The sequence below is a fragment of the Microcaecilia unicolor genome, chromosome 5 (genome assembly GCF_901765095.1).
Source record: "Microcaecilia unicolor chromosome 5, aMicUni1.1, whole genome shotgun sequence".
Taxonomy (NCBI): domain Eukaryota; kingdom Metazoa; phylum Chordata; class Amphibia; order Gymnophiona; family Siphonopidae; genus Microcaecilia; species Microcaecilia unicolor.
Genome location: NC_044035.1, coordinates 137,624,552 through 137,651,482, shown reverse-complemented (window position 1 = coordinate 137,651,482; position 26,931 = coordinate 137,624,552). Strand labels below are relative to the sequence as shown.

At 44.7% G+C, this 26,931-nt stretch overlaps 1 protein-coding gene across 1 annotated transcript in view; it reads right to left on the bottom strand.

Annotated features, from left to right (window-relative positions):
• Nucleotides 1-26,931, bottom strand: part of WAPL (WAPL cohesin release factor) — a 428,526-nt gene that overhangs the window by 104,905 nt on the left and 296,690 nt on the right. The window contains exons 10-11 of the mRNA XM_030204989.1: nucleotides 26,020-26,117; nucleotides 12,304-12,380 (exon numbers count right to left, since the gene is read on the bottom strand). Of these exons, the coding sequence (XP_030060849.1) occupies nucleotides 12,304-12,380; nucleotides 26,020-26,117 (175 nt within the window). The remainder of the gene's footprint in view (nucleotides 1-12,303; nucleotides 12,381-26,019; nucleotides 26,118-26,931) is intronic.

The window sequence follows — 26,931 nt, the reverse complement described above, 5'->3', positions numbered from 1 at the left end:
CCTTTGATGAAAAAATATCAACCTCCCCCCGACAGGCAAGTCGTCCAGTACGGACCATTTTACTGAGGCTATGCTGAACTGGAGCCAGTCAAAAGCCCGTCCCTTGCTTTTGCTGGGGAGCAGAATGGGCCTTAGACGCATGCTGTTGACCAGAATGAGCATACTGGGGCTGAGCCTGGGCAGGCTGCTGAGAAGCAGGAGTGTACCTACGCCTAGGATAGGAATAGAGAGCATTCCTCTTCCCCCCCAAAATACCTCCTAGATGAGGAGGCAGTAGCAGAAGGCGCCCAGTGGGAGAGAGAATCCATAGCATCATTATACTTCTTGATCTGATCAACTAGATCCTCCACTTTTTCACCAAAAAGGCTGTCCCCCCGGCAAGGAACATCCGCCATTCACTGCTGGACAGAATGATCCAGGTCAGAGACACGCAGCCATGACAGTCTGCACATCACTATACCTTGAGAAGCGATCCTGGATGCTACAACAAAAGTGTCAAATGTACCCCTGGCCAGGAACTTTCGACACGCCTTCTGCTGCCTGACCACCTGGCAAAAAGGCTCGACCAGCTCTGTAGGGAGTGCATCAACCAAGCTCGACAGTTGCCGTATCAAGTCCTGCAAGTGCACACTCATGAAGAGCTGGTATGACTGAATCTTGGCGGTGAGCATAGCGGCCTGATACTTCTTCCTCCCAAAAGAATCAAGAGTTCTACCCTCTCTGCCTGGGGGCACCGAAGCATAGTCTCTAGAACGTCTGGCTCTCTTAAGGGCGGAGTCCACCACCATGGAACTGTGGGGTAACTGGGACCTCATCAATCCAGTTTCACCGTGGATCCGATACTGAGATTCAGCTTTCTTCGGGACCACAGGGCCAGACAGAGGGGCCAACCAGTTTCGAATAAGGACTTCCTTTAGTACCTTATGCAAAGGAACTGTCACAGCCTCTTTAGGTGGCAAAGAATAATTCAGGATCTTGAGCATCTCAGTCATGGGCTCATCCTCAACCTCCACAGGGAAGGGAATAGACATAGCCATTTTCTGGACAAAAGAGGAAAAAGACAGACTGTCCGGGGGAGATAGTCTCCTCTCTGGCGGAGCTGAAGGAGCAGAGGGAAGCCCAAAGGACTCATAAGAAGAAAAGTACCTGAGATCTTCCTCTGACTCCCACGAACGCTCCTGCTCAGTGTCGGATAAAACCTGTGTCCAGGTACTTCGACGCCGAGGAACAATATCCTTTATGGCGATGTCAAGAGGCCGACTTCAAGTCCGACTGCGGCGAAGCTCCCTCCACCGACGTCGTAGGGGAGTCAACCTGGGTGGCAGCCGACGCTGATGTCTCTGGCAGCACCGCATTCGGAGACCTCACTGCAGGAGAAGGGCCAGACACTGCTGCAGTAGATGGTACTGAAGGCGCAAGCACCCCCGACACCGAAGTTGACTGACGTAGCAGTCCCGCCAGAAGTTCTGGAAACAAGGCCCAGATGCGCTTGTTGAGAGACACCATTGGAAAAGGCTGTGGGGTAGATGGAACAGGCAGTGTCAGAATCTGTGGAGGCTCGGGAGCAGGCATCGGGCTGCTAGGAGACCGACGCACTGGCACCTCCTGTATTGAGGGAGAGCGATCCTCTTGACGCCAACGCTTCTCGGGTGCTGACTCTCTCGATGTCACGGAGCTCCCAGTACCATGCATCGAAGGAGAACGAAGACAGTGCTTCTTCGCCTTCACTTGACACCCGTCATCGAGAATCCTCACGTCTCCTTGGGGCCAACAAAGGTCGTTCCCAGGGGCCTGCGTAACAGGAGGCCTCGAGACAGGTGGAGACCTACTCGACGCCTCACTGTTCCCAGCGCAAGTTGGTCTCTCAGCAGCCATTACCTCTCTTCTAGACGTCGATGCTCCTGTCGATGTCAACACTGTCGCCACCCTCGGTACTGATGTTGATGTCGAAGGACCAGACTGAGCCACAAAAAGCTTTTCACGTTGGGCTTCGAGACACTTGAGTCCGTTTCTTCATACGAAGACACAGACTACAAGCGGCTGGGCTATGATCGGGCCCAAGGCACTGGATACACCAGGCGTGGGTATCAGTACTTGAGATTGCACCGAGTACAACGCTTGAAGCCGCTGGGTGTCCTCGATGACATGGACAGAAAATGGCCTCAGCGAAATCAAAAAACGCGATTGTGCCAAAAAAGTGAAGGGCACAAAAAGGGAGAAACCCGACCGCGCGGCAAAAAGGCCGGCTGTGTCGAAAAAGAAAGTAAACTTATAATAGGCAAAAAACTAAAAGAAAATACGGGTAATAAAATTTTTTAAAGAAAGTGACAAAAAAGTGAATAGAAAACACAATAGTCGTCAGACTCTAGTTCCTGGGTCGAAAAAACGAGAACAGAAAAATAGTCTGTTACCTCATCGTGGACGAAAAAGAACTGAGGAGGCATGCTCATGCGACGGGCATGAAGTTGTCCTTGAATGCACGGTGCGAGCGCCAGAAGTCTCTGGCAAAACTTTTTAATTTTGCTGGTGAAATATTTGCCGTTTCCTGGGCCAACGCGGACATTGACCCACATGTGAGAACAAGCAGCCTGCTTGTCCTCTGAGAATATTGGGATAGTATTTAGAAAGGAGTAATTTCAATTACCCCAATATTGACTGGATAAAAATTACATTTGGGAGTGCGAGGGAGGTAAAATTCCTAGATGTAATAAATGACTGCTACTTGGAGCAACTAGTCCAGGAACTGAAAAGAGGGGAGTTATTTTAGATCTAGTCCTCAGTGGAATGCAGGGCACAGTACGAGAGGTAAGTGTGCTGGCTTTCTGGGAAACAGTGATAACAACATGATTTGAGCTGATATCTGGTGTAAAGTCACTAAGGAAATGTATTGTAGAAGCATTTAGTTTTCAAAACGGCAACTATGATTAAATGAGGAAAATGGTTAAAAGAAGCTAAAAGGATTGGCTGCAAAGGTTAGGACTTTAAATCAGACATGGGTGTTGTTTAAAAATACTATTGTGAAAGCACAGACCAGGTGTATTCCATGTATTAACAAAGGTGGAAAAAAGAGCAAAAAGCCAGTGTGGTTAAAAGATGAAGTGAAAGAGGCTATTAGAGCCAAAAAAACATCCGTCAAAGAATGGAAACAGGATCCAAATGAAGAAAATAAGAAGCAACATGAGCATTGGCAAGCTAGATGCAAAGCACTGATAAATGCGGCTAAAACAGAATATAAAAAACTTGCCGAAGAGAAACACTCAACAAATTTTTCAGGTACATCAGAAGCAGAATGCCTGTGAAAGAATCCATGAGACTGTTAGATCATGAAGGAGCAAAACGGGCACTTGGGGAGGACAAGGCCATAGTGCAGACACTGAATGAATTCCTTGCTTCAGTCTTTACAGAAGATGTAAGCGATCTACCTGTACCAGAAATGGTTTTCAAGGGTGATGATGCGGAAGAACTGAAAGAAATCTCAGTGAACCTGGAAGACATATTGAGCCAAATCAACAAGTTAAAGAGTGATTAATCACCTGGACTGGAAGGTACACACCCTAGAGTACTGAAAGAATTCAAATACGAAATTGCTGATCTGCTGTTAGTTATCTATAACCTGTCGTTAAAATAGTACATAGTACCTGAAGATTGGAGGGTGGCCAATGTAACGCCCATTTTTTTTTAAGGGTTCCAGGGGTGATTTAGTAAATTACAGACCCGACATCACTACTGGGCAAAATAGTGGAAACTATTATACAGAATAAAATTACGGAACATCTGGACAAACACAGTTTCATGGGACAGAGTCAGCATGGGTTCCACCAAGGGAAATCCTGCCTCACCAGTCTGCTTCACTTCTTTGAAGGCGTAAATAAATATGTGGATAAAGGTGAGCCGGATGATGTAGTATAACTAGATTTTCAGAAAGCTTTTGACAAATTTCCTTATGAAAGACTTCCGTGAAAATTAAAAAGTCATAGGATAGGAGGCAATCAGGCATATTTTCAAAGCACTTTTGGAGGCTAAGTTCCATAGGTTTCTATGGAACTTTGGGAGGCTAAGTTCTTTGAAAATGAGCCCGAATGTCTTTTTTGTGGATTAGGAATTGGTTATTGGACAGGAAACAGAAGGTAGGGTTAAAGGTGAAATTAGATCTTACCTGCTAATTTTCTTTCCTCTAGACCCTCCAGACCGGTCAAGACGCGTGGGTTATGTCCTCCTACCAGCAGAGGGAGACTGAGAAACACTGAGCTTTTGAATACTGTATATATAACCTGTGCAGTACATCCACTAGCCAGTATAACACTAACAAAGCAGAGAAACCATAACACTAACTATAATGAGCAACCCTGTACGTGGTCACTGCCAACTGGACACTTTCTTTATTTCTCTTACTGTGTCCCTTTTTTTCGTGTGTGCTTCCACAGGTGGACTACCAAACACTGTCACACCTGTCCAGACTCCAACCAACAAAAAACTGGTAAACCAGAGTCTGAATCCATAGACACAACAATCAACAGCTGCCAAGAAATAACAACAGACCAACCATACCTCCTGGCCTAAAATACAGACAGACAGACAGGGCGGGCCTTGACCGGTCTGGAGGGTCTAGAGGAAAGAAAATTAGCAGGTAAGATCTAATTTCACCTTCCTCCACGACCCTCCAGACCGGTCAAGACGCGTGGGACGTATCAAAGCAGTAAATATCCTACGGGCGGGATCCACAAAGGCCAGAGGTCAACACTGCAGCCCCAAAGCCAGCCTCTTCCTTTGCATGCACATCAATCCTATAATGCTTAACAAAGGAATGCAAAGAAGACCAAACCGCCGCTCGACAAATATCTAACGGAGGAATCATGCTACATTCCGCCCAAGAGGCCGCCATTCCCCTGGTAGAATGGGCCGAAAACTCCTTAGGAGCCAAGCGACCTTTTAGCAAATAAGCCGAAACAATCGCCTCCTTTAACCACCTTGCTATCGTTGCCTTGGAAGCTGCCGCGCCCTTCTTTGCACCACCATGCAGGACGAACAAACGATCAGAAACTCTATACTCCTGAGTTCTGGAAATATAACAGCGCAAGACTCTCCGCACATCTAGCTTTGCCAGACGACGCTGCTCCGAATCCCCCGCCAAATTACCCAAAACTGGCAAGGAAATGACTTGATTAACATGAAACTCTGAGATCACCTTGGGCAAAAAGGACGGTACTGGCCACAACGAAACCTTTTCCTTGGAAAAAATCAAGAAGGGTTCCCTACAAGACAAAGCATGAAGCTCCGACACCCTCCGAGCTGAAGTAATGGCCACTAAGAAAACCGTCTTTAATGAAAGATCCTTGTCCGAAACAGCCACCAAGGGCTCAAACGGCGGCCTAACCAAAGCATCCAGAACGAGATTCAAATCCCACGGAGGCACCATCCGCCGCCGAGGCGGTCGCAGCAACTTAACGCCCTTCAAAAAACGAACCACATCAGGACTAGAAGCTAAAGACTTCCCCTGAACCTTCCCCCGAAAACAGGACAAAGCTGCCACCTGTACTTTTAAAGAGGACAAGGCCAGACCCCTGTCCATACCATCCTGTAGGAACTCCAATACATCAGTCACAGACGCACGAAAAGGAAGAACCTGTCTACCTGCGCACCAATGCTCAAAAACTCTCCAAACCCGGACGTAAGCCAACGAAGTAGATTGCCTACGAGAGCTCAACATTGTGGCGATAACTGTGGCCAAAAAACCCTTCTTCTTTAACCTGTGCCTCTCAAGAGCCAGGCCGTAAGCGAGAACCGAACCGGATCTGGCATAACTATTGGGCCCTGACACAACACCACTGAATCTGACAACGGAAGAGGGTCTGCTACCGCCAGCCATACCAGATCTCCGAACCACGGCCGACGCGGCCAATTCGGGGCTATCAAAATCACCCGTCCGGGGTGCCGAGCTATTCGTTGAACTACGCGTCCGACTAACGGCCATGGAGGAAAAACATACAGCAACTCCTGAGGCCAGGGCACCAGCAGAGCGTCGATCCCTTCCGCTCGAGGGTCCCTCCAACGACTGAAAAACCTCGGCACTTGAGCATTGTGGGCCGTTGCCATCAGGTCCACCTCGGGAAGACCCCAGACCGACACAATGCGCTCGAACACCGACCGATGCAGAGACCACTCTCCTGGGTCTAGAGTATGCCTGCTCAGGTAATCTGCGTCCACATTGTCCACTCCGGCCACATGTGCCGCGGAGAGCGCTAGCAGGTGACTCTCCGCCCATTGGCACAACAACGCCGCCTCCTCCGCGACTGCCTGACTCTTTGTGCCCCCCTGACGGTTGACATAAGCCACGGCGGTGGCGTTGTCGCAGAAGACCCTGACTGCTTTCCGGCACAGGAGACTCTGAAAAGCCTGAAGCGCGAGCCGAATGGCCCGAGTTTCCAAACGATTGATGGACCACTGAGCCTCTAACTGAGTCATAAGTACATAAGTACATAAGTAGTGCCATACTGGGAAAGACCAAAGGTCCATCTAGCCCAGCATCCTGTCACCGACAGTGGCCAATCCAGGTCAAGGGCACCTGGCACGCTCCCCAAACGTAAAAACATTCCAGACAAGTTATACCTAAAAATGCGGAATTTTTCCAAGTCCATTTAATAGCGGTCTATGGACTTGTCCTTTAGGAATCTATCTAACCCCTTTTTAAACTCCGTCAAGCTAACCGCCCGTACCACGTTCTCCGGCAACGAATTCCAGAGTCTAATTACACGTTGGGTGAAGAAAAATTTTCTCCGATTCGTTTTAAATTTACCACACTGTAGCTTCAACTCATGCCCTCTAGTCCTAGTATTTTTGGATAGCGTGAACAGTCGCTTCACATCCACCCGATCCATTCCACTCATTATTTTATACACTTCTATCATATCTCCCCTCAGCCGTCTCTTCTCCAAGCTGAAAAGCCCTAGCCTTCTCAGCCTCTCTTCGTAGGAAAGTCGTCCCATCCCCACTATCATTTTCGTCGCCCTTCGCTGTACCTTTTCCAATTCTACTATATCTTTTTTGAGATACGGAGACCAGTACTGAACACAATACTCCAGGTGCGGTCGCACCATGGAGCGATACAACGGCATTATAACATCCGCACACCTGGACTCCATACCCTTCCTAATAACACCCACCGACCTTGAGCCACTTGCCCGAGACAATGAGCTCCCCAGCCTTGTAGACTGGCATCTGTGACGAGGACCACCCACTGCGGGGCCTCCAACGGCATTCCCTTTTCCAGATTGTCTGTGTCTAGCCACCACCGGAGACTGAGGCGTGGGATTACCGCCAGCTGAAGACGACTGTCCAACTCCTGACTCAGTGGTGACCAACGACTGAGAAGAGCTGACTGCAACTGCCGCATGTGCGCCCGGGCCCACGGAACTACCTCTATGGTGGCCGCCATCAACCCCAGGACTTGCAGATACTCCCGGGCCGTCGGTGCTGAGTCCGCCAGAAACCGACGAATCTGACCCTGCAACTTGCGAATCCGGGGACCCGGCAAGAATACTCGACCCTTCTTGGTATCGAAAAGCACCCCCAGATATTCCAGCGACTGCGACGGCACCAGATGACTCTTGCCGAAGTTCACTACCCAGCCCAGAGACTGAAGAAACTGAACCACTCGAGCAGTAGCCATCTCGCTCTCCGACCTGGACTTGGCTCGAATCAGCCAATCGTCCAGGTACGGGTGCACCAGAACACCCTGCCTCCGCAAAGCCGCTGCCACTACTACCATAACTTTGGAAAACGTTCGGGGAGCCGTTGCTAGTCCGAAAGGTAGAGCACAGAACTGAAAGTGCTTCCCTAACACCGAAAAGCGAAGAAATCGCTGATGAGCAGCACGAATAGGAATGTGGAGATAAGCTTCCGTCAAATCCAAAGACGTTAGAAACTCTCCGTCCTGAACCGCGACAATGACCGACCGCAACGTTTCCAAGCGAAACGAGGGAACCTTGAGAGCTGCATTGACCCTCTTTAGATCTAAGATAGGCCGAAAGGCATCCTCCTTCTTTGGGACCACAAAATAGATCGAATAGCAGCCCGAGCCGCGCTGAGCGAGGGGAACCGGTACCACCGCCCTCAACCTGATCAGCCGAGCCAACGTGTCCCGCACAGCTGCCCGCTTGAGCCTCGAATGACAAGGGGACTCCAAGAACCTTTCGGGAGGTGAACTGTCGAACTCCAGGGCATAGCCGTCTCGCACCACCTCGAGAACCCACTGATCTGAAGTGATTTGGGCCCAGTTCTGGTAAAAAAGACTCAGACGAGCCCCTACCCGAACCAGAGCCTGGGCCCGCACACCTTCATTGTGCATTACGCCCCAAGACCTGCCCTCCCGTGGAAAAGTCACGCCCTCCGCGACAACTCCCACGAAAGGACTGGGTGCGCTGAAAGAAACGACCCCTAGGAGCCCCACTAGACCTCCCTGGCCTATACCGACGAGCCTCCTTAAACCGACCTCGGGAGGAAGTGCCCCTGGAAGCCGCCTTGGAACGAAAATCCGGAAGCCTAGGGGCCTTGGCATCACTGAGACCTTTCACCAACTTATCCAATTCCTCACCAAAAAGCATGGACCCCTTGAAGGGAAGAGAACACAGCTTAGCCTTAGAGGCCGCGTCCGCGACCCAACCGCGTAACCAAAGGGCCCTACGCGCTCCCAATACCATAGCCATATTCTTCGCCGAAGCCCGCAATAAATCATAAAGAGCATCCGACAAAAAGGACGATCCCATCTCCAGCTTGGCTAACTCCTGAACCCCGAGGAACCAACATCCACCGAATCATCCAGAAGCTTCTCGGCCCAGCGAAAACACGCCCGAGCTACCAGGCCCCCACACACCGAAGCCTGCAAGGCGAGAGCTGACAGATCAAAACTACGTTTGAGAAATGATTCCAGCCTCCTATCCTGGGGGTCACGGAGAGCGGTACCTCCGTCTACCGGGATCGCCGTGGCTTTAGTAACTGCTGTCACCACGGCATCCACAGTGGGAGCCTTAAAAGAATCCCTATCTTCCTGCGGAAGAGGATAAAGCCTCGCCATGGCTTTCGCTACTTTACATGGCGCATCCGGAACATTCCACTCCTGAAAGACCATATCCCGGAGGTCCTTGTGTTCATGGGGAAGGACCGGGCTTTCCTCTGGATACCTTTAACTAAGGGATCCACCTGTCTAGCCTCCCCCATGGCTACCTCTGGCTGATCAAACTTAAGGGTGGCCGACACCTGATCTATAAGCTCAGACAGCTCATCCCTGTGAAAAATACGAACCACCGAGGGATCCTCACCAGGAATTAGGCACTCCGCCTCCTGCAAACCTTCAAACCCCTCTGGGTCCCCCAATTCACTTAGAGCTCCGTCAGAACCACCCGGAGAAAAAAACTCCCCGTCCTCTGACCAATCCACCCTTGGTCTTTTAGCCAAAGAGGTACTAGCCCCCTCCTCCAATTGGGGGGGTCCCGTCCTCCATGCCTGATAGAGGGTCCACACGAACTCCGGGGGGAAACCAACCCCTCCAGGAGCCTCAGACGGGCTTTTTGTGACCAAAACGGGGGAAGCGGGCCCAAAAACTGCTGATTCCGCAGTGCGCGCCGCTGACAAAATGGCGGCCGTTCCCGCCAAAACCGGAACCGCTGACGATGTCCCGAGCGGCGTCCCCACTGCCCCAGCAACTCCCGAAACTGCCGGGACCTCCGCAGTCAACTCGGGGGGAGCCGCTGCCACCGGCACTTGCTTCGGTTCGCCGCAAAGACGGCATTGAGCTCCCGGAGATTCTACACCGCGGCGCGCGCACGCGCGACACCGGAGCAGTTTACCCGCCATCCAAACACGAGGGCAAACCAAAAAAACAATGCCACGTGAGCCGGATCCAAAAAACTTTCACTCACTCAACACACTCGCGCTGCTCTCACGCTCTAACAATGAACTGCAACCCCGTTCGTTCCGAGCAGGAGAAAATTCACTGTTGCCCTTAAAGAGACAGTAACATTAAATTGGCAGCTGAGAATTGTGAGGCACTCAAGGCTACAGTACCAGGAAAGCAGCCGAGGCACAAAGCTGCCAAGTTCTCAAACAGAGAGCAGCACAGGGGGAGGGACCCAAAATAGGTGTGACACCCCAGGGGGAAAACACTGGGCCCCACCGGACCCAGGGCCCCGAAGCACTTATTATTCTGCTTTTTTTTTTTTTTTTTAACACACGTACAGGGATGCCAAGCAACAGAAAATGGTCAGGAACCCCACCAGTCCCCGTGACCTAGTATCCAAACTACCTTACCAGACTATTGAAGACTGCACAGGCTGTCCTTCTACCTCTGCTGAGACTGAGAAAATACTGGCTAGTGGATGTACTGCACAGGTTATATATACAGTATTCAAAAGCTCAGTGTTTCTCAGTCTCCCTCTGCTGGTAGGAGGACATAACCCACGCGTCTTGACCGGTCTGGAGGGTCGTGGAGGAATGGCCATTTCTCTCAATAGATGTGAACAGTGGAGTGCCGCAGGTGATCTGTACTGGGACCGGTAATATTTAACATATTTATAAATTATCTGGAAATCGGAACAAGTGAGGTGATGAAATTGTCAGACACAAAACTATTCAAAGTTGTCAACTAACATGAGGACTGTGAAAAACTGCAGGAAGACCTGAGGAAATTGGAAGACTAGGCATCCAAAGAGCAGATAAAATTTAATGTGGATAAATGCAAAGTGATGCTCACTGGGAAAAATAATCTGAATTATAGGTACCTGATGCTAGGGTCCACCTTAGGAGTTAGCACCCAAGAAATACATCTAGGTGTCTGTCGAAAATACGCTGAAATCTTCTGCCCAGTGTACAGCTGTGGCTAAAAAAAGCAAACAGGATGCTAGGAATGATTACGAATGGGATGGTAAATAAGACCAAGATTATAATGCCTCTGTATTGCACCATAGTATGACCTCACCTTGAGTACTGCGTTCAATTCTGGTCGCCGTATCTCATAAAAGATATAGTGGAATTAGAAAAGATTCAAAGAAGAGCAGTCAAAATGATAAAGGGGATGGAACTTCTTTCATATGAGGAAAGGCTAAAGAGGTTAGGCTGAAAGGGGATATGATTAAAGTCTACAAAATCCTGAGTGGTGTAGAACATGTAAAAGTGAATCGATTTTTCACTCTTTCAAAAAAATACAGACCAGGGGACACTCAATGAAATTACATGGAAATATTTTTAAAACAAATAGGAGAAAAAAGTTTTCACTCAAAGAATAGTTTAGCTCTAGAACTTGTTGCCAGAGGATGTGGTAACAGTGGTTAGTATATCTGGGTTTTAAAAAAAGGGTTGGACAAGTTCCTGAAGGAAAAGTCCATACTCTGCTATCAAGACAGACATGGGGGAAGCCACTGCTTGTCCTGGAATTGGTAGCATGGAACTGTTACTATTTGAGTTTCTGCCAGGTACTTGTGGCCTGGATTGGTCACTGTTGGAAGCAGAATACTGGGCTTGATGGACTACTGGTCTGAACCATATGTTCTTATGCCTTGTGTCTCCTTATATGTAGATACTGTAGGTTTTTGGTGGATTTTGGAGGGCTTACACCTTTCACCATAAGTGTACCAGTTATAGTGGGATATAGGCCTGGATCCATTTCTCTATACTGTCCTGCACAGACCACTAGGCTACTCCAAGGACCTGCCTGCTGTTCTAATAGGACTGGCCATAACATCTGTAGCTGTCAGCTGTACTGTTTCTATCATTTTTTGGGAGTGGGTCAGTGACCATTGGGGAATAAGGGGAGGGGGTTACGCCTTAATCAATCCAGTGGTCATCTGGTCATTTAGGGCATCTTTTTGTGAATTAGTTGTGGTAAAACAGATCTAGACCAAAATGTCTAAATTGCAGCACTGGACCTTTTTGTTTTGTTCCAGTACAGCAGAAAAACGCCCAAGTTGTGTGAACATCGAAATCCCACCCCAAACAAGCCCCTAACACGTCCCTTTGTGATTTGGTTGTACTGCCAACGAATGGCATAGAAAAATGTCTTAAAAATGGCAATTTGGACATTTTGGCATAAAAGTCCAAATGCCTCTTTTTGGACGTTTTTCTGTTTCGAAAATGAGCCCCCCAAATATCTGTAAATGATGTTCCATTTAGTTAAAAAAATGAATTAGTGAATTCTAGATAGTTAAAGCATTTTATTCAGTTTCATTCAAGTTAGTGTTTCATGGTCATATGTATATGGCCATAACATTTCCACAGAAATAAAACATTAAACAAACAAACAAAAAAAAAACATACTTAGCTGATGAGACTATAAGTTGAGAGTCTTTGTAAGCTATTAGGTAGCTCTGATTCTCAGGATTATGCACAGTTACCTATTGGGAGAAAAAGCAGTACAAAGTTTATAGAGTCACACTAAGTATAACTTTTAGGCCATATATCTGTATTAATTGGGCCAGTATATGCTGAGAGTTTATCAAGTGTCATAGCACAATTAATATGAACGAGAAAATTCTTCCTTGCTGCAGAGTTCCCACTTGACATTATGAAAATAAGAATTTGAGAAGCACAGTGCCTTCCCCTCATAGCTACCTTAGCTCAAAGGGTACAGTACCTAGGTTAGTGACAATTTGATTTTACTCTACATCACATAGATTTAATGACAACTGGATTTCTCTTTCACCTGCTACAACTCAGGTCACTTTTCTTTTGCAATAATTAATCTAATCAGCATTTCTTACCTGCCTTATCCCTAATCTCCTCCTCTTTCAGTTTTCCCACTCCTACATGCAATACCGCTTAATTCAAATTCTGTACCATATGTGACCACCTATGGGAGAAGGTAACTATAGTCACCAGAAACAAAAAATTAGGTTTTAATGAATTCTGTTAGAGCAAACAACTTTGCTCTAACAACTTATAACGCAACAGTACAGACCCCATCCTTTTACGTGAAACAATAAAAAAAGTTACAGAAATTCAAAGATGTAACTTCTGCAGACTGCTTATGGACCCATTACATGAAAAATCAGCCACTTTCAACATTTTGGATCTGCTACTTTAGTCACCTTTTCCCAGAGATAGCCACATATAATAAAAAGTTCCACCCCTCTAGAACAGTCACCATATGCAATTTTGTTACCAAATGCCTGCATCTCTGTACTAGATATGTAGATATTATGAGACGTGTCTAGAAGGACTCAACCCTTCCCACCCAAATCAAATTAACTTAGACCCCACCACCCCAAAAAAAAAAAAACCCCCCAAACCCCCCCCCCCCCCCAAACCTCACTGGTGTCTAGTGGAACCCCCATCCCACAACTTGTTAGCAGTAAATCCAGTCAGGTCTCAAAACAAGTTCTAGTCCCAAATGTGAACTACTACAACCATTTCCTGTGTAATATTTCCACCACAGAAAGGCAGTTTATCACATTCATGACCCTTAGTGCAGAGATGCCAAGTATCACTCATTAGTGAGTGTGTCACACTCATTTGAAAGCTCTCTCTCACATTCTTTGAGCTCTATTTCTCAATCACAGAGCTTCAAAATTGTACTAATTAGCAACATGTGTACTAATCTTGATCACTGCTTTTGTGAGATGGAAGCCTTAGAGAAGTAAACCAAGTGGTCTAACCAGTAGGAAGAAATCTGAGCACACCTTCCTCCCTACTGCTCCTCCTGTCCCTTTTCTGCAAGTACATGTGCTCTGAAACTGATGTACATACTTTTAACTACTGGATAGAAGAATTTTCAGCTGAAAAATTTTACCCCAATTCCTCTTTACTTTGTCTAATCTTTCAGAGGCGCAAAAAAAAAAAAGCCAATATAAATTCGCAAAGATTTATATTCTGGATATACTGTCTTAAAAATCTCACTCTTTGGCGTGGTAAATCTCACTCTTTGGGATGGTTCATCCTTGGCATCTCTGTTAACGTGAATACTGTTAAGATTGCTAGCATCTATTTGAAGATAAGCTACTTTAGAAATGCAAGATATGTAACAAAACTCATTCCATAGCTTTTGTTTTTTCTACAGCTGCAAACACCACTAATCACACTGAAAAAATATTATATTTATCAATACCTAAGTGTAAAAACAATTTTCAGAGTAACCGGAGTATATAACAAATTATTCAACCAACCTAATTCTATTATGCAGAAATTTGTGTAAAATTTCCCTTGTCGTCCAAAAATAATGTTAAATTAATCCTGGATATAATGTAGGTCATATGAACAACAAACGGGTATTACTAAACAACAGTCCAATTCATATGCTTCAAGATCTGATTTGTGTGTTAATTATTGGAAAAGATGACAGGAACACTTAACTAAACAACCTTTAAACAGGGTAAATGAGGTAATGAAAACATTAATTCTTTCAACTAACATATACTGAAACAATTTAAGCTGTATAGAACATTTAAACATAACACTGATAGTTCTTTGAAAAACATTATTCTCATTGAATAGAGAAGCCAAATTATATTTTCCCAATATAAATGACAGAACATTTTAATGTTCCTTACCATTAAACTTACTAGTTAACTGATGAGCCAGACTAAGTCAACAGGTTATAGCACTAATATTTGGAACACTTCTGAAGGCAATGTCTCTCTGATGAATGTCAAATAATCCAAGGGGATTTAAAAGTAGCAGAATTTAAGTTCTGCCAGAATGGTACTACTATGTTCAAAGATGTGTGCTAACTGATGCAGAGAAAAAAAATTGTGTGGGGAGAAAACCAATATGTGGCCATTAAGCCAGGGGAGAAAAAACCAAAACAGTCGCTCAAAAGTGCATGGTTCGGGATAAGGTATCTTTCAAAGATATCACCAAAACAGGGAATATAGGGTATCCTGATAGTGAGGTTGCAAAAGAGACCGTAGTAGATCAGGTGTCCCTAAATAAAACTAAAAATCAGACAAAAGATTGCAAATTAATACTGTCAAGTACTAAGCATGATGTAAATAGGAGCAACAAACACAATTTGAAATGTCTATATGTGAATGCCAGGAGCCTAAAAAATAAGATGGGAGAGTTAGAATATATTGCACTAAATGAAAAATTAGATGTAGAATAGGCATCTCTGAGACCTGGTGGAAGGAGATTAACCAGTGGGACACTGTCATACTGGGGTACAAATTATATCGTAGTGATAGGGTGGATCGAATTGGTGGAGGGGTAGCATTGTACATTAACGAGAGCCTTGAATAAAATAGATTGAAAATTCTGCAAGAAAAAAAAAACACTTCTTGGAATCACTGTGGACCGAAATTCCATGTCTAAAGGGGGAAAGGATAATGATAGAAGTGTACTACCGTCCGCCTGGCCAGGATGAACAGACGGATGCAGAAATGTTAAAGGAAATTAGGGATGCAAACAAACTGGGCAACACAATAATCATGGGTAATCATGGGTGATTTCAATTACCCCGATATTGACTAGGTAAACGTAACATCGGGACACGCTAGGGAGGTAAAATTCCTTGATGAAATCAAGGACAGCTTTATAGAGCAGCTGGTACAGGAGCCGAGAGAAGGAAAAGTTCTAGACCTAGTCCTTAGTGGAGCGCATGATCTGGTGCGGGAGTTAATGGTGCTGGGGCTGCTTGATAACAGCGATCATAATATGATCGGATTTGACATTAGCTTTAAAGTATACATAGGAAATCAAATACGTTAGTGTTTAACTTTAAAAAAGGAGACTATGATAAAATGAGAAGAACGGTGAAAAGAAAACTTAGAGGAGCGACTGCGACGGTCAAAAATTTACATCAGGCTTGGATGCTGTTCAAAAACACCATCCTGGAAGCCCAGGTCAAATATATTCCGCGTATTAAAAAAGGAGGACGGAAGACCAAACAACAGCCGGCGTGGTTAAAATGTGAGGTGAAGGAAGCTATTAGAGCTAAAAGAAAATCCTTCAGAAAATGGAAGAAGGAACCGACTGAAAATAATAAGAAACAGCATAAAGAATGTCAAGTCAAATGCAAAGCGCTGATAAGGAAAGCTAAGAGGGACTTCGAAAAAAAAAAAAGATTGCGTTGGAAGCAAAAAGGCATAGTAAAAATGTTTTTTTAGGTATATTAAAAGCAGGAAGCTGGCAAAAGAATCGGTTGGACCTCTAGAGGGCCAAGGAGTAAAAGGGGCGATCAGGGAAGACAAAGCAGTAGCGGAGAGATTAAATGAATTCTTTGCTTTGGTCTTCACCGAGGAAGATTTGGGTGGGATACCGGTGCCGGAAATGGTATTCGAAGCTGATGAGTCAGAGAAACTTAATGAATTCTCTGTAAACCTGGAGGATGTAATGGGGCAGTTCTACAAACTGAAAAGTAGCAAATCTCCTGGACCGGATGGTATTCATCTCAGAGTACTGATAGAACTGAAAAATGAGCTTGCGGAGCTATTGTTAGAAATATGTAATTTATCCTTAAAACCGAGTGTGGTACCGGAAGATTGGAGGGTGGCCAATGTAACGCCGATTTTTTAAAAAGGTTCCAGAGGAGATCGGGGAAATTATAGACCGGTGAGTCTGATGTCAGTGCTGGGCAAAATGGTAGAGACTATTATTAAGAACAAAATTACAGAGCATATTCAAAAGCATGGATTAATGAGACAAAGTCAACATGGATTTAGTGATGGGAAATCTTGCCTCACCAATCTACTACATTTCTTTGAAGGGGTGAACAAACATGTGGATAAGGGGATATTGTATATCTGGATTTTCAGAAGGCGTTTGACAAAGTACCTCAAGACTCCAGAGGAAATTGGAGAGTCAAGGGATAGGAGGTAGTGTTCTATTGTGGATTAAAAACTGGTTAAAAGATAGAAAACAGATTAGGGTTAAATGGTCAGTATTCTCAATGGAGAAGGGTAGTTAGTGCGGTTCCCCAGGGGTCTATGCTCGGACCGCTGCTTTTTAACATATTTATAAATGACCTACAGATGGGAGTAACTAGTGAGGTAACTAAATTTGCTGATGACACAAATTTATTCAAAGTCGTTAAATCGCAGGAGGATTGTGAAAAATTACAAGAGGACCTTACGAGACTGGGAGACTGGGCGTCTAAATGGCAGATGACGTTTAATGTGAGCAAGTGCAAAGTGATACATTTGGGAAAGAAGAACCTGAATTATAGCTATGTCATGCAAGGTTCCACGTTAGGAGTCACGGACCAAGAAAGGGATCTAGGTGTCATCGTTGATGATACATTGAAACCTTCTGCTCAGTGTGCTGCTGCTGCTAAAAAAAGCAAATAGAATGTTAGGTATTATTAGGAAAGGAATGGAAAACAAAAATGAGGATGTTATAATGCCTTTGTATCCATCAATGGTGTGACTGCACCTCGAATATTGTGTTCAATTCTGGTCGCTGCATCTCAAAAAAGATATAGTGGAATTAGAAAAGGTGCAGAGAACGGCGACAAAAATGATAAAGGGGATGGGACGACTTCCCTATGAGGAAAGGCTAAAGCGGCTAGGGCTCTTCAGCTTGGAGAAAAGGTGGCTGAGGGGAGATATGATAGAGGTCTATAAAATAATGAGTGGAGTTGAACGGGTAGATGTGACGCGTCTGTTCACGCTTTCCAAAAATACCAGGACTAGGGGGCATGCGATGAAGCTACAATGTAGTAAATTTAAAACGAATCGGAGAAAATGTTTCTTCACTCAACTTGTAATTAAACTCTGGAATTCGTTGCCAGAGAATGTGGTAAAGGCAGTTAGCTTAGTGGAGATTAAAACAGATTTGGACGGCTTCCTAAAGGAAAAGTCCATAGACCGTTATTAAATGGACTGGTGAAAATCCACTATTTCGCAGTATAAAATGTTTTGTACATTTTGGGGATCTTGCCAGGTATTTGTGACCTGGATTGGCCACTGTTGGAAACAGGATGCTGGGCTCGATGGACCTTTGGTCTTTCCCAGTATGGCAATACTTATGTATTTACAAGGAGTACAAAATTTAGTACTTCATCCCCCCCTCCATGGTGTGGGACCAAAGGAGCTATTGCCTGGCTACAGCTGCCCCAGGTTCACAACCACTTTTGTAGCCTTTGGCTTCCCTCTGCTGTTGGGCTGAATAGGAAAGTCTGCAGAGGGATGGAAGAACAGCTACAGAGAGGACAAAAGAGGCAGGAAGAAGGGAGAGAAAAAGAAATAGGAAAGAGATGCATAAGGAGAGGTAGGAGAAAGAAAGCCATAAATAAGACAAAATAAAAACCATGCATCTTTTCAAATTTGATCCTGGAGTGGAGGAGTGGTCTAACGGCTAGTGCAGTGGGCTCTGATCCTGGCTACCTGGGTTCAATTCACACTGCATCTCCTTCTAACCTTGGGCAAGTCACTTAACCCTCCATTACCCCAGGTACAAAACTTAGATTGTGAGCCCTCTAGGGACAGATAAAGTACCTGTGTATAATGTGTACAGCGCTGTGTACATCTAGTAGCACTACAGAAATTATTATTATTAGTAGTACTTTACCTTTAGTAAACTAAAGTAATTTTCAACATAGAAGCTGCTTGGGCCCTGTGCTCCATCTTCTAAGTCTGGACCCAATCATTCATCCTTTTTTTTTTTTTTTTTTTTAATTATTATACCCCCAGATGGGCAGAAGAATTGGGTAAATGCTATGTTCTGCTTTCAAGCCTGTCTGAAAAGTGCCAGATTTATTTATTTGGATTTAGAGCTTTATAAAAAAAATATTCACCCAAGAATAAGCTGAACACAGGCAACAAATAATTATAGCAGTACAAATATTGAAATACTGTACAGTCTCAACTGTCCGACCTTTCCTAATCTGACCAACTGGCATATCCGAAAGACCCTCCCCCGGGAAATCACATTGCTGTTAAGAAGCGCACAGCTTCTCTTGCTATTTCCTGGCTTCACATGCTGCAAGGAAGCTATGTTTGAGCTGAGACCGTGCTTCTCTGAAAGGGAACCATACTGTGCATCTGATAATCTTTCATGAACTCTTCATTGCCATTAAGAATCGCACGGCTTCTCTTCCAGTTTTTTTTTTCTGCAAGAGAAAACAACCGCCGACTTCCTCCTGTGTTTTGGCATCACAGCCACTGAGAACAACCAAGACAGGCTCAGCACGTATCAGGTGCGTATCACCATCTTGGATCGACTTTCTTCTCTTCCAGTTTTTGATTTGAGACCATGCTTCTGTGCATTAATTTTTGGACCTAGGACCCCACTTTTGCAGCAAGAGAACCGATACAGATGTTTTATGATTTGCGACCATGCTTCTACACAAGGGAACCATAATTCTCGGACATGGTATCCTGCTTTTGCAGCAAGGGAACCATTAAAAGATGTTTTGAGCAAAGGACCTTGCTTTTACAGCATGGAAGCAATTTTGGGACCTGGGACCCTGTTTTTGCAGCAAGAGAACTATTCAAGATGTTTTGAGCTACACTACAATATTTCACCTGAGAGCCTCCTTTTACTGCCAGGAAATTAAAGATGTTTTGACCTGAGACTTGCTTTTAAAGCAGGGCAGCAATTTTTGGACACGACACACTGCACTATGTGACACTGAGAGCCTGCTTTTCCTGCCAGGGAACCACTTTGGATCTGAGATAGTGCTTTTGAAGCAAGCAAACCATGGTAAGATTCTTGTGCACAATGAGTTTTATCAGGGCCGGCGCAACCTGGTAAGCATGGCAGGGGGCGCTGACCTCTGGAGGGCACCACAAGCCATGCTTACCACTGTCGCCGGGAGACTCATAGTTCCTATAGGCAGCTCTTGGTCCTCATCTACCCGGCCCTTAGCTTTCCACAACAGTCCTCCTTTCCTTCCTGCCGCCCTTTGTTTAAAACTTTTATTTTACCTCAAGTTGCAGCGGTGGCAGTGAAAGCAGCAGGGTCGCCTCCAGCCTTCCCTTCTCTCTCAGTGTCCCGACCTCCTCCGACGTAATTTCCTTTTTTCACGAGGGCAGGACTCAGAGGGAAGGGAAGGCTGGAGGCAACCCTGTTGCTTTCACTGCCACCGCTGCGACTTGAGGTAAAATAAAAGTTTTAAACGCAGGGCGGCAGGAAGAAAAGGAGGGCTGTTGTGGAGAAGAGGGGGGGGGGCAGGTAAGGGCTGGGGTTGGAACTGGAACTCGAGGGCTGAAAAGGGGGGGCAGGTGGGGGTTGGGGCGAGTCACTGGCCATGGATGGGAAGGGCAGGGGAGAATCGCTGGCCATGGATAGGAGGGAAGGGCAGAGGAGAGAGGAGAAATCGTTGGGCATGGATGGGATGGGTAGGCAGAGCAGAATCTCTGGACATGGGATGGGAGGGGAGGGCAGAGGAGAATCGCTGGACATGGAGGGGAGGGGAGAGAATTGCTGGATATAGATGGAGAAGGCAGGGAAGAGAGGAGGGTTGCTGGACATGGATGGATGGAGGGGAGGGCAGAGGAGAGTTGCTGAACATGGCTGGATGGAGAGGAGGGCAGGAGAAATGCTCGACATGGATGGAGGAGAGGGAAGACAGGAAGGAGATGCACATGGAGGAGAGAGAGAGGAGAAATGCTGGACATGGGTGGAGTGGAGGGCAGGGAAGAGAGGAGAAATGTTGGACAGAGATGGAGGGAAGGAAAGACAGAGAAAGGAGATGCACACGGATGGAGGGGAAGGGAGAGAGAAGAAATGCTGGACATGGATGGAGGGGAGGGAAGACAGAGGATGTACACGGTTGGAGGGAAGAGAGGAGACAATTTGGACATGGATGGGAGGGAAGACAGAGGAAGGAGATGCACATGGATGGAGGAGAAAGGAGAAATGCTGGACATGGAAGGGAAGAAAGACAGAGGAAGGAGATGCACATGGATGGAGGAGAAAGGAGAAATGCTGGACATGGAAGGGAAGAAAGACAGAGGAAGGAGATGCACATGGATGGAGGAGAGAGGAGAAATGCTGGACATGGATGGAGGGGAGGGAAGACAGAGGAGGAGATGCACATGGATGGAGGGGAAGAGAGAGAGAAGAAATGCTGGACATGGATGGAAGGGAAGAGGAAAAATGCTGAACATGGATGGAGGAGAGGGAAGAAAGAGGAAGGAGATGCATACTGAACAGAGATTACTACTACTACTTATTTCTATAGCGCTACTAGAAGTACGCAGCGCTGTACACTTGAACATGAAGAGACAGTCCCTGCTCGACAGAGCTTACAATCTAATTAGGACAGACAAACAGAACAAACAAGAGATAAGGGAATATTAAGGTGAGGATGATAAAATAAGGGTTCTGAACAAGTGAATAAGGGTTAGGAGTTAAAAGCAGCATCAAAAAGATGAGGGACAGGGAAAAGAGGAGAAAAACTACACATGGATGGAGAAAATAGGCAAACGCTGGATCCACTCTATACCTCCTCCAGTCAAGTCTGCGAAGGACCCAGCTTTTACCTATGGATGTAGGGCAAGAAATGAAGAAAGGAGGAAAGTAAAGAAATAAATGGAAAGTAAGCCCTGGAAACGGAGTTAAGAGAACAGATAGACAGCAGCAGAATCAGAGACTGGGACCAACATCATCAAAAAAAAACAAAGTCACCAGACAACAAAGGTAGAAAAAAATCATTTTATTTTCATTTTAGTGTTTGGAATATGTCCAATTTGAGAATTTACATCTGCTGTGTTATTTTGCAATGTATAAGCAATGCATTTATTTCTGTTTTTCTGGTATTGTGCTGTAGCATAGTCTAGCTTCTTAGGATTACAGGTTAAAATTTGAAGAGGAGCTATCTCTGTTCTGCATGTGTAACTGCAAGGCCAAGTGACTGAACAGGGATCTGTTTGTTAGGTTCTGAGATTCTGATAACATTGTTTCAGGTTTGGTAAGACTGTTCTCCTAATTCCTGGTCTGTATGTATTTGGTTTGTCATTTTGGGTATACTGGAGCTGTAACAGCTTATAGAAATTATAATGAAAAAAAATATATTTTTTCTTCTCCTATACTGGTGTAATATTTTCAATGATGCCCGTTTATATGCTCCATGGCCAGTAAAAGGGGTGTGGCTACTGTAGAGGCAGAGCCATAGTGAACCCACCCCTGGATGGGTAGGGGGCGCTGACTAATAGGCTGCAGGAGGGCACCAGAAACCCTAGCACCGGGCCCTGAGTTTTATGAGGTACAGTATTAAATGTACACCTATTCCTGTTTGTTTACATTTACAGCACTTTCTTTATTCTTACTCTCATTCTTAGATCCAGAGGGTTTCCAGTTTCAGCTCTGCTGTATTGATTTCTGCTTCAGACTGTTATTGACTGGAGAAGACAAAGCAGTGAGCTCTGCTCAGTTCACACTGCCTGCTGTAGAAGACAACTCTAGTGAGGCTGAACATGCAGTAGATAAATATGGTTCCCTTGCTTGGTTCTGTACTTTTGTTCACATTGCCTCTGTACAATTGTGAAATACTGTATACTGCTCTTATATTCGTGATCAAACTGACTGATGTACAACAAGCACAATCATGCCCTATAATGTACAATATTTTTTGTTGTTGCTGATTAGTGTTAATAAACAGTACTTTTAAATAGATACCCTATATGCCCTGTTCTTTATGCATAAAGTATGCTTTCTGTGCATTTTTAAGGGGTTACAATTGTTTTCCTTATTATCCAACTTTTCACTTATCCGATATTGGGCCAGTCCTGTTTACATTGAATAATCGAGACTGTACTGTAACAGTACATAGTAGGGCTGTACAGAATATTTGTATTCGATTTGGCCCTAAATAGTGCCCCGAATACATTATTCGTATTTGGCTGAATAGCGATTTAAATTTGAATATGAATAATCTGGGGCTCTACTATGCTAAATCGTACTGAAATAAACACTTGAGCTCTGATTTCACGTTGCTTCTTTTACTATTTATGTTAAAGCTCAATGCGCATTATTCACATTAGGTATTCGTCCTAATAATATTTTTCATTATTCGTATTTGGCTGAATAGTAAAATATGCTATTCGGTACAGCTATACAATAAAACATCTTAATAGACAACGAAGAATGTAAGCAAAGGTGGAACAATGAGATAGATAAGGTAGAGTAGCAGGAGTTAGAAAGTAAAGGGATAATTTTAAATCAAGTTGTATAAAAAGTCAGAAAGGTGTATGAATATATATTCAGATAGGGTAGGAGTGGATAAGCAAGTCCTACAAAAGTATGTGAATTTGGTGTTAGTCCTTGTGTCTGTGTGCAACCAACAAGTTAACTGCTTCTTCCACTAAAGGCCTAGGTGAAGAACCAAGCTCTCACTTGCATCCTGAAGTGCAGAGAGTCTTGAATTGAGTGAAGGCTTTCAGGGAGTGCATTCCAGAATTTTTTTTTTTTTTTTTTTGGGGGGGGGGGGGGGGGGGGGGGAGAGGGAATACTCCAGAGAAGGCTCGCTGGCAAGTGTCACATTGTGTGATGTCCTTTGGAGAGGATATAGTTAGGGATACTCTTTGGAAGAACCTTAGTGACCTTGAGTTGCCTAGAGGGAGATCCTGTTCTTCAAATTCTCTTGCCCTTTTCCTTTAACAGCCTTGAAGATCAGGCATTGAGTTTTAAATTTAGCACTGTATTGTATTATTAGCCAATGAAGGTTTTGCAGAAATGGTGTGATGTGGTCACATCACTGACAACCTTCTATCAGTCTTGAGGCAACATTCTGAATCAACTGAAACTAGTGAAAACTCTTTGTAGTCAACCAGTGTGAAGTGCATTACAGTAATCCAGTCTTGATGTTATCACGGCATGAACTACTGTGACAATATTGCCTTCTCAGTGTATGGAGAGAAGCACCATAGTTGACGCAAATAATAGAAGCAGCTCTTGAAGGCTGATTGGATTTGCAGGAACAGTCTAAGTGTTGAGTCTAGCTATACCTCAAGGATCCTGACTTGTGAATTAAAGGGGAATTTGTATCTCCCAAAATAGATTTTGATGTCAAGTGTGTGCCCACTTATGTTAGGGGCCCACAGGAACTCAATTTTATTTTGGTTCAAGCAAAACTTGTTGTTTTTAGCCCACTCTTGAATTGCTGTTAAACAGCAATAGACCAATAGATGCTAAATATGCCAGACAATGAAGAACTACTACTACTAATCATTTCTATACTGTATAAGATGTACGCAGCGCTGTACATTTGAACATGAAGAAAGCAAGTGGGTCAAAGGCAGTTTGAATGGAGAGGTACCAAACATTCTTTTAGTTTGGAAAAATGATAAAAGGAGACCGAGTGTGATAATGTATCAAATCATTAGATTTTTATCATCAACAGATTGAAGAGGATAAAATTTATAGTGCAACCACAGGGTGCCATTATTCTGCAGCAACAGGTTATCAGTTGGCAGTACACATAGCAACCATTAAGAATGCTGTTTCATTCATTCAATAGGCTTCACAATAGAATTTAATGAAGAAAATTAAATACACATTTGATTAAGAGGCAGCCCATAAGGGACAAGAGTGTGGCAGCATTGTGGGGCGGGAGAGGGAGGAAGGAAGCAGGGAGGGTTGTAAAATATGCAGTGTACCTTTATGGAACTATTTCCAATCCTTGTGTGTTAGGTGGGTGGGAGTGTGACCAGAAGCGCAGAGAAGGGGAGAAACATTTTGAAAGAAGCAATTTTTAACTGCTATGTTTAACTGTATCAAAGTTTAGATGCTACAGAAGCCGAACCACTTCTCTCATAGAAATGCATTTGATATGTCTTCCCATGAGTTTTTCCCTCACACCCAATTTGACCCCGTTCCATAAACATTTCTAAGTGATCCTTTCACTCCAACTAGAGAGAATGTTCTGGCCCTCTTATGTATAATTTCTTTTCAACATCCACTGAACTGGTAAAAAATAAAGAGAGTTGAGTAAAAAAAACAGATACCTTCCTTAGATACTAGACAGAATTTTAGGAACCAAGTTTTGTAAATATTTTTCTGTGGTTGGGAGGCGGGGATAGTGCTGGGCAGACTTACACGGTCTGTGCCCTGAAAAGGACAGGTACAAATCAAGGTAAGGTATACACAAAAAGGAGCACATATGAGTTTATCTTGTTGGGCAGACTGGATGGACCATGCATGTCTTTTTCTGCCGTCATCTACTATGTTACTATGTTAACTCTAGCCAAAAGGAAATATATTGTATATACCTGACTATAAGTGAAGATATTTTGGCCTAAAAAAAAAAAAAGCCCCAAAATTGGGTTCTCAGCTTATAGTTCAGTCAACAAAAATTTCCTAACACCTCTTCACCCCCCCCCCCCCCCCCCCGTGGTGATGGGCACTTCTCTCTCTTCCCTCCGCCTTCTCCATGCAGTTTTAGCCATTTCTTTCGCTCTCCTCTCCCCCTCTCTGGCAGCATTTCCCTCTATTTTCCCTCCCCGTGGTGACTGGCATTGCTCTTACTAGTACCACCTCCCTGCTTGCTGCTGCTGAAAGTTATTCTGTTGGGTCGGGGTCTTGAGTGTCTGTGAATGCTCAAGGCACGTCTAGTAATGCTTTAGAAATGATAAGCAGTTGTAGTTTTGTGAGAGGGGGGACTACAGAGAAGTGTCTGTCAAAGGGAGAGGGAGAAAAATACTGGTCAGAATGGGGGAGGGGAAGGGAAGAAATACCCTCAGTTTATATTTAACATTTTTGTTTCCTTTTTTTAAGGGGAAAAATGTTCTACATATTGGGATAGGTTTATATTTGAGTTTGGATATCTCTGTTATCTAGGTGAGGTCACTGAATTTTGAAGGATGGCTAATTAAGGGCTTTGAAATTTTGAAGTCTAAGGAGAAAGGAAATGATTACAGTAGCTGAAAATTTCTATACTTTCTTTCTAAACACATGTACGTACAACAGAACCTAAAATTTATTGGCCGTGATGCGCATGAGACAAAACAGGTTGTACTGCTTTCCCCATTCCTGAAAATATTTAGCTGAACAAAACACAAACTGCTGCACTACATAAAACCTTTTGGCACAGAAACACACTAAGTGTATAAACATAGCCAAGTGACATGTTAATGAACAAGCAAACAATTTCATACTTACACTTTCTAAGACCCGTAAACACCTTTCTGCTCCCCATAAAGAAGCAACCAATTTTTCTTCATTTTCATCACTACTAAGGTGATTCACACATTCTTTCACTAAAGAAAAAAAAAAGAAAAAAAAGAAGTGCATTAAAAACACAAAATTAAATGTAATAAGTGTGAAAAACATTATACAGCCCTTTTACCGAGCTGCAATATGTGCTAGTAAGTGCCTAACATAGTTCAAAATGGCATGCCACAGAACATTAGCATATGCTAATCCACTTTCTAAAAACATTATTTTAAATTATTTTAGGGGGGAGGGGCATGTTGGGGCGTTCCTGCACTTAGTGCAGCTATTACCACACACTAACTGGTTAGCACAAGATTACTGTGTGAACCCTTACCACCTACAAAAGGAAAGCAGTAAGCACTCAAGTGGCACTCTTTTAAATGCTCACAAACTAATGGCAACATTAGTACAAGACCACTGACTTTTTCCTTTTTGAAATATGCCACATACCAAAAGGAAGGGTGCAACGTTAAAAGCCTATTGCCGAAGGCAACAACCTCGACCCCAACTCAGCAAACCCTCGATCACTTCTTGCAGATTATCCCACCAGACTGGTTTGGCGAGCCCGATGCTAAGCCCCGACGGAGGAGCGTCGGCGCTTCTGGGCTATGAGGTTTCTCTCACGCCACCGGAGTTGATCCCGCCTCCCTGCCCTGCTTCGACCCGAGGTGGGGAAACCCCGCTGGATGCGGAAGGGGCTGCTAGGGGGATCTCGCTCGGCAAGCTACCTCGGAGCTCTGACGGGGAGGACTCAAAGTCCCAGGAAAATCCAGGAGAGGTCACATTAACGGAAGTCTGGAAAGTGGTTCAAGCTTTGACGGTAGCAGTGACTAAATCCACTAATGAATTTGCCACAAT